Source organism: Hyperoodon ampullatus (genome assembly GCF_949752795.1).
Source record: "Hyperoodon ampullatus genome assembly, chromosome: 11".
In the NCBI taxonomy this organism is placed as follows: Eukaryota; Metazoa; Chordata; class Mammalia; order Artiodactyla; family Ziphiidae; genus Hyperoodon; species Hyperoodon ampullatus.
The window spans coordinates 89779037-89790538 of NC_136924.1; the positions used below are offsets into that span (position 1 = coordinate 89779037).

Genomic DNA, 11502 nt, shown 5'->3' on the forward strand with positions numbered 1-11502 from the left:
CATCATAAGGCATTGCGTATTGATAGCCTTATAGGGTGTTATTAGCGTCTTCTCTGGTTACCAAATCAGATTTCCCTGGAAGAGTTTGAAAAAAAAATGTTTATTGTTCTAGGCTCTTCGGCGTAACGGGAAACTGTGCTGCTTGTAGCAAGCTCATCCCTGCCTTTGAGATGGTGATGCGCGCCAAGGACAATGTTTACCACCTCGACTGCTTTGCATGTCAGCTTTGTAATCAGAGGTAAGCAGATTTCACTCTGCAAAAAAACAGTAAATCTCTCTTTGCTGGCTATGTATTTAATAGGCAGGCATTATTTTAGTACACTTTACTCAAAGCAACTTATCTCAGCATTTTTGTTTCCTGCAACCATTCATTCAGGACCAGAAACATATCACTGAGAAGGAGAAGGGTCTCAAGACCCTTCTACCCCAAAGAACTGCATCATAGAACAGGATGTGATAGGAAATGAACACTGAGATATATGAAAACGTTATAGAAGACTTTCTCTTCTTATTCATTCTTTATAGTTTTTCTGTCTTTTAAAAAGTAAGTTTAAAATATGTTTACTTTTAGTACTACTTCTGTGAGCAAACAAATTTACACTGAGGAAAATACACAGGAATTTGTGCAGGCAGTGTGTATTCATCTTATTTTTCATACTTACAGTTGCCCTATCTCTTGATTTCTTATCTTGAATTTTAACCTTGTTATATATGTACTTTTCAAGTTGCTTCAAATCTCTTTGGGAACGAGGTCGGATGCAATTATCAGCATCAGAGAGGCAGCATTGGACATTGGAAAGAGTATTGCACAGGGAATCTAGAAACCTAAATTCCAGTCTGGACTCTCCCTAACCAGATGTGTGAGCATAAACCAACTATTTTAGTTCTCAGGACCTCAGTTTTCTCCTTTATAACATAAGGGAGCTGTATTAGTCAATTTCAGAGAACTCTCTCAGCTCAAAGTATTATGACTTCCTTCCATTTTTCCAAAGTAAAAATAGTAACTTTTAATTCTAGTGTGAACTATATACTACCATACCTGTTTTATGTAAGAAATGCAGAGGATGTTAGAATATTAAAATATACATATCATTAAAATACATTTCAAACTTATTGCACTTGATGGATTTTAATGAAAATAAATTCAGCACAGGTGTGAAAACACCTGAACATGGAAAATATTCAGTAAGTATTGTTTTGTCAAGTTCTCAGTTACTATAATTGGCCGTTTTACCGTTAAATGCAGTATCTTCTTACGAGGTGCTATAGAGTAGTAGAAAGAGTATGATGTTTACAGTGAGAACTGGATTCAGATTCCATCCCCACCATATGCTAGCTGTGCAGTCTTGCGTAAGTCACTTAATTTCTCTGAGTTTGGTTTGCACATCCTTAAAATGGAGACACTAACATCTATCCTGCAGATTTTGAAAATTAAATGAAAGAATTTATAAGTACCAGGAACACAATAGGTTCTCAAAATTTAGTTCTTTTGCCTTGATATTTATAATTTACTTTTACCATATAATATTTCACTAACTTGGTTTTTACATAAGATATCTCCTGCTAAATGTAGATGTTCAGAATCTGGCCTTGTATACCTCACAATGTATAATTTACCCAGGAAATAATTCAAGAAGTCATCTTGCAACATCTTGAGTCTTCCCAATAGATGTTTGGAATCAAAGCAGGTTGATTCAGTCTGTAGTGACACTTAGCCAAAAGTAAATTATCAAATGCACATATTTTTTATTGTAAGGATATGAATACAAAAACACAAATGTCCACACATCCTTACAGACTCATTAATATGCATGAGCCTCTATGTGTATATGTTTTAAAGGTATGTTAGTAGTAAATTTAGAATATTTTTGTTTATTTACCACATTTCATCCACTAATAGCATTTACTAACAATAGAGTTATCTTTGTGCAACAATAACATTTACTGCTTTTCTACTTATAAACAATTACATATTTATAGTGGAAAATTTAGAAAATAGAAAGGGATAAAGAATAACATTGTCCCATGTGTCTCACTGTTCTAAAAGAAATTATTTTAATATTTTGTTATGTGGCTAGCCATACATTTTTCTATGCATATGTGGCAAATGATATATAGCATACACTTTATATTATAACCACATTTAAGCACCTTAAAGGAAAATAACAAGGAAGAATCCTAATGTTTGTTACTTGGACATTTTCATTAATATAGTGTACATTTTTCCCTGCCTTTAAAAATTCTTTTAGGACATTTTAAGCTTTCTTGTGTTCAGTTTTATGGATAAAGCTTCATATATTATTAAATCAGTCTTCTGTCATCAGATGTGTAGGTTGTTTCTTCAAGTTTTTATAGCATCAGTATTATCAATCTAAGGCGGACTTTATAAACAAATACTTAAATCTGTGTCAGGCTAAATTCACAGGAGCATAGTTAATTAGACAAACCATATAACAGTTTAAAGGCTTACATTATATATTGCCAAAGTGCTCTCTGAAAAAGTTATACCAATTATTCTCACACCAGAAAAGAAAAAACAATGCATTCCCTCACATAAGTTCCAACACTGGGAATTATTATTTTAAAAGAAATCCTTGTCACCTTGAGGGATGAAAGATGGCATCCCATTATCATTTTTAATTAGCATTTATTTGATTAATAGTGACCCTTTGATATTTCTTCTATTAGGGAACTGCCTGTGTATTGCTTTCGTCCATTTTTCTATTAGGGCAGGCTTACCTATTTTATCCGTGTTCTACACAGAAAATTAAAACATCATTCAAGGGCTAAACCCAGCCTAAATTCTATTATGATGCAAAGTAATTGTAGGTTGTTAATGCTATTTACAAATCGTATATCAATTTTATTTCACCACTGAAATAAAAAGTTGCATTCACAATTACGTCTGTCTGCTCAGTGGAACTCAGTCAAGTAAGACAAACACTCCTAAATTTTGACTCTAAAACTGTTAACATTCTTATTGCTTCAGAATACTGTTCTAGTATCATTATTAAAGTACCTAATATATTTCTGTGTGCGCTTCATTTATTACATGCCATAATGGGACTGAATATCTTTAGTGCTGGTTATGCACAATTAACACTTAGTTATTGTCTTGTCACTTCCATCTCTACAAGACAAACTTCTTTAATGCAAGAAGTCAGCTAATCTTCATCAGTCAAGCAAAGCAGAAAAATGTTGTTACTCTGAATCCAGAAGTTTTCAATATAGGAAACTCTCCTTATCCTTTGGCGTCTGCTTGGGAAATCTCTCCAATAAAGCCATCTGCCTCAGGAGCCTCTACTCATAGAAGCCAAATCATTGTCTTAGTATTGCACCTTTTCAAGTGACACACAAGGCCAATAGGTAATTTACAGGCACTTTTCCTTAAGCAAACTTTCTTGACCCCTGAAATTATGATTTTATAAATGCTTATGAATTTTATTTAGCAAGTCGTTTCATCTTAACTTTTAAATCACAATATCATTAAGATCTAAAGCATTTCTGAATGTTTAAAAAAGGTAGTAGTGGGCTTCCCTGGTGGCGTGGTGGTTGGGAGTCTGCCTGCTAATGCAGGGGACATGGGTTCGAGCCCTGGTCTGGGAGGATCCCACATGCCACGGAGCAACTAGGCCCGTGAACCACAACTACTGAGCCTGCGCGTCTGGAGCCTGTGCTCCGCAACAAGAGAGGCCGCGATAGTGGGAGGCCCGTGCACCGCGATGAAGAGTGGCCCCCGCTTGCCACAACTAGAGAAAGCCCTCACACAGAAACGAAGACCCGGCACAGCAAAAATAAATAAAAATAAATTAATAAACTCCTACCCCCAACAACTTCTTTAAAAAAAAAAAATAATAATAGTAACAATGAACTGTCAAGATGGGTGAATCTTCTCTGTCCTTTTTAAAAGGGTGTGGCTAAAAATGTGAATCCTGAATTAAAATCTAAAAGTTCATCTATTTTGAAAGGACCTGAAGAAGGTTATTTTGAACGTCTTGTGTGATAACTTGAATATCATTCAGAATTGGCAAATTCTGAGTAATAGGTTAATTTCTTAAAGATGCTGAGTAATAGGTTAATTTCTTAAAGATGAGTAAGCCCCCCCCTTAGAAAATTCTAGGAAACTAAATGATGGTTTTAAAAGAGAAGGGAAGGGGCTTCCCTGGTGGCGCAGTGGTTGAGAGTCCGCCTGCCGATGCAGGGGATGCAGGTTCGTGCCCCGGTCCGGGAAGATCCCACATGCCACGGAGCGGCTGGCCCCGTGAGCCATGGCCGCTGGGCGTGCGCGTCCGGAGCCTGTGCTCCGCAACAGGAGAGGCCACAACAGTGAGAGGCCCGCGTACCGCAAAAAAAAAAAAAAAAAAAAGAGAAGGGAAAAAATTCTTGTTTGTAATGAAATTGCCTCAAATATGTAGAACTGTGTAACATTAAAGAAAAAAAACACTGTGCTAGGCTCTGTGGAAACAGAGGTGAATAAAATCCAGTTTCTCTCTTAGGGGTATTTAGACCTTAGGGAGAGACAGGACATCAAAGACTTACACAAGAGAAAAATGTAATCGATGCTACTAAACAGATCTATACTGAGGGAAGAGAGGTCTGTCCTTCTTGAAGTCTTAAGAAAGCATCAAAGGGTTGATGTCCTGGGTGTTAAAGGACTCTCTGGGACTGATTAGGATATAGGAAGTGTGTCTGGTGGGGGGGTGGAGGAAGTGAGGAAGGCTGGGTGCAGTGAGGAAAGGATTTTCCAGACAGATGGAGCAGCAGGCAAGGCATGGAGGTGTAAAAGCATGTAATGTGTTCCGGAAATGAAAAGTGGCTCAGTGTGCTCAGAGATTAGAGAGGGAGTTTGGTAGGGACGTGGAGGAATATGGGATAGAGAGAGGAAATTGTAAAGGTAGGAAATCAGTGAGCTAAAGTCAACATGAGTCCAATTTTAAATTATTCATGAAAAGTATCTTTGTTCTTTAAGGCCATTCAGTTCTAGAATAAGTCTTTCTTAACCAACATTTGTGGCCCACTCACTTCAAGTGGTAGTACAGGTTATGGTGGTATTTCACAGGGTTCAAAAGAAATTTAACTCATGGTCATTTACCTCAGCACTGCTGCCCAGAGTGGGAAACCTGTTACACATTCATGAGAAAATTTGAAATGCCAAAGTAAATGATACACCAATAAATAAGTGCTTTGGTAAAGATCAGAATAAGTTGACAGGGTCAGGGAATGCTGATGGAGGGAATGGAAACTAAAGAATTTTGATTGATTGATTGATTGAGGTATAGTTGCTGTACAATATTACATGTTACAGGGGTACAATATCCACAATTTTTAAAGGTTATACTCCATTTATAGTTATTATAAAATATTGGCTATGTTCCCCGTGTTGTACAGTATATCCGTATAACTTATTTTATACCTAATAGTTTGTACCTCTTACTCCCGTACTCCTATATTCCCTTAAAAAAAGAATTTTTAGAATTTAAGTAGATGGAAAAAAAGGGAGAAATATCCCTGGCTAGGGAACAGCTAAGCAAAGGTGAGAATATTATTATTAGAAAATAATAATGAGAGCAAATTTTTATACAGTGCCAATCACACACCAGACATTGTTCTGTTTTACATGTGCTAACTCATTTAATACTCAAAATAACCCAGAAGTAGGTACTATTATTAGCCTCATTTTACAGGTGAGGAAACTGAAGTATAGAAAATTTAAATAACTTGCCCAAGATTACACAGATAGAAAAGGATAGATTCAAAATTTGAACCCAGGCAGTCTGGATTTAATCTCTGGATTCAGAGCCAGTATGAGGACCCTGACCTGTTTCAAGATAAAGATTTTCTTTTCTGACAAAGTGGGTATAAATGGGAGTAGATATAGTGGAGTTAAAAAAAGGTAGATGCTAAATAATTGATAATAGGATTTGGGGTGTGGGTAGTGAAACTTGGTACAGAAAAGATTGTTGGGAATGCATTGTGTGATGACAGCTGGGCTGTCATTGGGAAAAGACAGTAAATTTGTTCACAGGTGTACAATGAGTATATAACCTGCACTTCTTACTGAAAACAAAGTACAGTATCAAAATCTCCATCTTTTAGTAACTGAGGATGCTAAATAGAACAGTAGAGACATTGGAAATATGGAATGGATCCCCTTTCTTTTTAAAGTGCTGTGGAAATGGAAATTAATTATAATTGGCAGTCACTAACCTTAGGAAAATAAGATGACTACGTTAACATTTTCATTCTTAAAGAGGATGTCACAAATGAAAGCTTCCTAGCAGAGGCATTTGATAACCCGCTCAGAACTACTCTAAGCCCCGTATTTGATAGCGATGGTTTCTTAATTATTGTCTGTACTTTTCAAGTCTCTAAGACCGTATGAATTCAACTAGAGTTACTCCAAAATATCTGGAAATTAAATCTATGATTAATTCTAAAACATTTAGATTAGGTGGCTTAATAATCTGATTGAGCATCTTTTTATTCCTTAACATATTTTTTAATGATGGCAGAATTAATTGAACTGACTATATCACAAGCAATTAAGATTAATTTATAAGGAAGATTATCAATTTATTTTCAAGAATTTTAGCCTGACCTATTACTATATATACATACGCTATCCTCTGGCCATCACTATTTTTATAATATTTTTCTGAAATGCTAAATCTCATCTGGACCTGGTTATAGAACATTGGAAATTAGCCTTTCTTACAAAATCACAGTTATAGATCATTTTGTTAGGTGTCCGATATCTGCATTGCTATTCCTCTAATTTCTTCATGTTTATATATAGGACATTTTAAAGGAAGATATCAATCCTAATTGCAAAGCAATCATAATCTGTTCCTAACTATAGCTTTCAAAGCTGTTTTGTTTAAGTTATATGTGTGTGACATCCCTCACCTATGTTCTGTTTCATTTTGACCTTTAAGTATAAATTGATATGCACATAAACGGTACTTTATCCAGTTGATAACATATTAGTAACAACATATCTTAGGTAGGAATGTTTTAGATGAATTCCATTTATATTGCAAACATCTCATTGAGTAATAGGCTCTCTTTTGAAAAGCTATGTAAAGAAGTAGTAATAATACAAAAAACCTATATAACTTCATAGCCTCATGCTTTACCACCTCCAGGTAAAAGCATGGATTTTTTTAAATTGCTTTCAGTCATTTATTTGTTTTTTTTTTTTAATTGAAGTATAGTTGATTTACAATGTTGCGTTAATTTCTGCTGTACAGCAGAGTGATTCAGTTATACTATATTCTTTCTTATATTTTTTTCCATTATGGTTTATCACAGGATACTGAATATGGTTCCCTGTGCTATACAGTAGGAGCTTGTTGTTTATCCATTGTATATATAATAGTTTGCATCTGCTAATCCCAAACTCCCAATCCATCCCTCCCTCCTCCTTGGGAACCACAAGTCTGTTCTCTATGTCTGTGAATCTGTTTCTGTTTCGTAGATAAGTTCATTTGTGTCATATTTTAGATTCCACATGTAAGTGATATCATATGGTATTTGTCTTTCTCTTTTAGACGTACTTCCCTTAGTATGAAAATCTTTTGGGACCTCCCTGGCAGTCAGTGGTTAAGACTCCATGCTTCCTCTGCTGGGGGCACGGGTTTGATCCTTGGTCAGGGAACTAAGATCCCACAGGCCATGTGGCATGGCCAAAATTAATTAATTAAAAAATTGATGCAAAAAAATCCATAATGAACAAAAAATTAAAATTAAAAAAAAAATCTCTACGTCCATCCATATTGCTGCAAATGACATTATTCCATTCTTTTTGTGGCTGAGTAGTATTCCACTGTGTGTTTGTGTGTGTGTGTGTGTGTGTGTGTGCACCATATCTTCTTTATCCATTCATCTGTGAAAGCACAGTTAGGTTTCCATGTCTTGGCTGTTGTGAATTGTAAAAGCATGGATCTTGAATCCAAAGAGACCAGGGTGCTCTTCCTTCCTCTATCATACATGTTCTAGCTATGGAACCTTGGGCAGGTTTTTAAAATTCTGGGAGGAAATGTTAGGTTTTTCATCTGAAAAAGACAATGTTAATATTTACTTTCTCAGTTGGATTTAAGGAATAAATGTGATCACTGTATATACATGCTTTGCCTTAGCACATGGTACGTTTTTATAAAAGGTGATTATTTTAATTACCTACATTCCAAACATTGAGGGAAGGCTTTACATATTACATTTCTACTCTTTACTGCCAACTTACAGAACTTACTGATGTTAAAGATAAAAATCCTGAAGTTTCCTTTTCAATATCGTGAATGGAAGGTTGGAATTTGAACCCTATTCATTGCAAATGTCTCTCTGCCTTTCATAGACTTCTTATTTTAACATTCCTACCATCCAGTGATGTAGTTGTTTTATCTTACCCACAGAGAACTGACTCAGAGTATGAAATACACCCTATATCTTGCATTGAGTAGGTGAGAGCCACAGGGCTCAGGACCAAATTCCCAGGCCCTTGGCTCAGTGCTTTTCTCACTATAATTACTCTGATTGTATTAATCTGCAAATAGAAATTACCTAAATTTCAAGGTCCCTGAAGGTAAGGATGACATGACACAACGTGACAAAAAAACAAAACAAAACAAAACACATTTTTATTTGATAGCAAATAGAATTTGGAGACTTGTTAACAAATTAAAGCAAAATTTTAGACAGTATGGAGTTGAAAAAGTACTTCCAGTTTAGTCGGTTTTTAGGGGAAAAAAGATTCAATAACATCAGCTGGAACACGAGAGTATTTTATTAAAATTATTTATTTTTGATGGATATTTTATTATTAGCTTATTAGTCAGTTCAAATTAATTTCAACATTAATATAAAGTGAAAAATTTGAACAGTAATCAACTATATTCTGCATGCTACTTTATATAATCTCACATAAAAGATAAGTATCTAATTTGGCTACTTACCCCTGCCCAACAAAAGAAATATTTCCTTTTATTCAACATATCTTAACGATCAGGATAATCTACAAAAACTGGTTTATTCAAACACTACTTTTTAAGCACAATATTTCAAGTTTATAGTTTGCAACTAATAAAAAGAAGATATACTTAAAGTCCAAACTTGAATGTTCATTGTATCCAATAGCCTTGACCACAAACAACTGCAGGATTTCAAGATCAGGGCGTAGTCTGTACTTTCAGTCAGCATCATCAGCAGGCAGTAATCCTGGGGAAAAAAAGTAAATTCCACAAATAAACAGACCAATCTTCCTTTAAGAGGAAAGCTAGTTCTTTTCAATCTACTTTTTTTATTACATTATTTTCCCCTCTATCTACTTAGCTAGAATAAGGATAAATTTCCAAAGCTACCCAGTTGGAAAATAAATAGGTTCGCTGTTTGTCTAGCATTCCAATCTTTGCAAATGTAAATCAGCCCAACTGCTCCTCATTTAAACCTTCAACTTCACAAAACATTAAAGGGTGGCTTTCATGACACAATTTAATCTATCCACTAAGATTTCTGCTTGAACATCGTTTGAAATTGACTATCTGATAAAGAGAGACCACTATCAAAGGTCAGTGAGGTCAACTTATATAATTATAAGTAGTTTTACTGGGTCAACTCTACCAGACACTGATGTTTGAAGGTTAAATTGTTACAATTAAAAATATATACAAATCTCCCCAGAGTTACTTTATTGTTAAATGTACCAGAAAGAGCACAAGCATTTTTTCTGGCCTTAATTGTGTCCAAAATGTCACCACTGGGAAATTATACAAAAAGAGCACTTATTAAAAACATTACAATATTGCACATTAAACAATGCTTTATAGAATAAAATACATAATTAGCTACTGGAAACTAGTTTATTTATCATATCAATATTAAGAAGTTCATCAGGTTACTCCCTTTGGTTTAATTGGAATTACTCTAAGAAATACATTTACTACTTCATAGTTGGTGAACTTGACACAAACAAAGGAATATGGCCCAGCATCTGAGCCTGATGCTAAAATAACTTTCACTTCAGAACAATTACTTCCAAATTACAAGAATTTAATCACAGTTTAATAACAGAGTAAAAGGAAGCTTTAAGTGAGAAGCTCTAAAAGGGGCTATTTTCTAATCATTTGATTCATTTTAATGCCTTTTACTTTTTTTATAAAATGGATAAATGTGCAATGAAGAAAGCTTCCATAATCACTGCCATGAAATATTATTATCATTGTTTTAATGAATGTAAATACAGATCAGTTCTTTTTTTCTTTCCAATATGGTAAAAAAAAAAAAAAAAAAAAAAAATCACCTTTGCTGCCCAAGGTATTTTCCTCAATGTTCTTATGAGTTTTATATATAAAAGTAGGATTTCAAATTTTGTGTGTAGCATTTCCTTAAATGACCAGAATGGTTTAATTTTGACAACAAGGCAACTTTCGAAGCCAAACTTTCAAACTCAGGGAATTACCATAAATTGAAATGATGATTAGGAAAAGAAATCTTCAAATCTATAGATCTGAGTGAAGTCATCTTAACCATTTTATTTTTGTAAATATTTTCAGATTTTGTGTTGGAGACAAATTTTTCCTAAAGAATAACATGATCCTTTGCCAGACGGACTACGAGGAAGGTTTAATGAAAGAAGGTTATGCACCCCAGGTTCGCTGATCTATCAACATCACCCCATTAAGAATACAAAGCACTCCATTCTTTTATCTTTTTTGCTCCACGTGTATATAAGAATCGACACAGGAACCAACTGAATAGCGTAGATATAGGAAAGCAGGATGGTTATATGGAATAAAAGGCGGACTGCATCTGTATGTAGTGAAATTGCCCCAGTTCAGAGTTGAATGTTTATTATAAAAGAAAAAAGTAATGTATATATTGCTGGATTTTTTTGCTTGCTATTCGTTTTTTTGTGTCACTTGGCATGAGATGTTTATTTTGGACTATTGTATATAATGTATTGTAATATTTGAAGCACAAATGTAATACAGTTTTATTGTGTTACCATTTGTGTTCTGTTTGCTTCTTTGTATTGTTGCATTTAGTACAATCAGTGTTTAAACTTACGGTATATTTATGCTTTCTGTATCTACCAGCTATTTTAAATGAGCTGTAACTTTCTAGTAAAGAATTGAAGAGCAAATCTCACTAATGATACACATATAAAGCAAGTCTATCAACATTAAAAATACTGAAAAAGAAAGACACACAAAGCATTTTAGCAACATCCACTTATTGCCACAATGATTTAGAGTCTATCAGTGTTCTCATTATCACCCCCTATTTTCAGGGGGTTAAAGATCAGCTTTAAAAAAATGCATAAAAATTTCATCTTAAAGCACTTTCATTTTTTACCAACGTGAAAAGTGCCAATTTTAGAATAACTTTAAAGCTTAACAGTTATCCTTTTAATACCCTTTTTTTTGTGTGTGCTCTTTACCTAGTAAATGGCTTTGTTTTGTTTCCTTCAGCCATTCACCGCTTATGTGAGCTAGTGCCTTTGGGTAT

General features: G+C 34.5%; 1 protein-coding gene across 4 annotated transcripts in view; it reads left to right on the plus strand.

The window, feature by feature from the left end:
* The window catches only part of LMO3 (LIM domain only 3), a gene marked incomplete at both ends in the record, with an annotated part of 56609 nt that extends 45956 nt beyond the window's left edge, over nucleotides 1-10653 (plus strand). For all 4 annotated transcript variants that reach the window (XM_079714638.1, XM_079714639.1, XM_079714637.1 and 1 more), the window contains 2 exons: nucleotides 113-238; nucleotides 10548-10653. In XM_079714638.1, the coding sequence (XP_079570764.1) occupies nucleotides 113-238; nucleotides 10548-10653 (232 nt within the window). The remainder of the gene's footprint in view (nucleotides 1-112; nucleotides 239-10547) is intronic.
* Nucleotides 10654-11502: the final 849 nt, after the last annotated feature.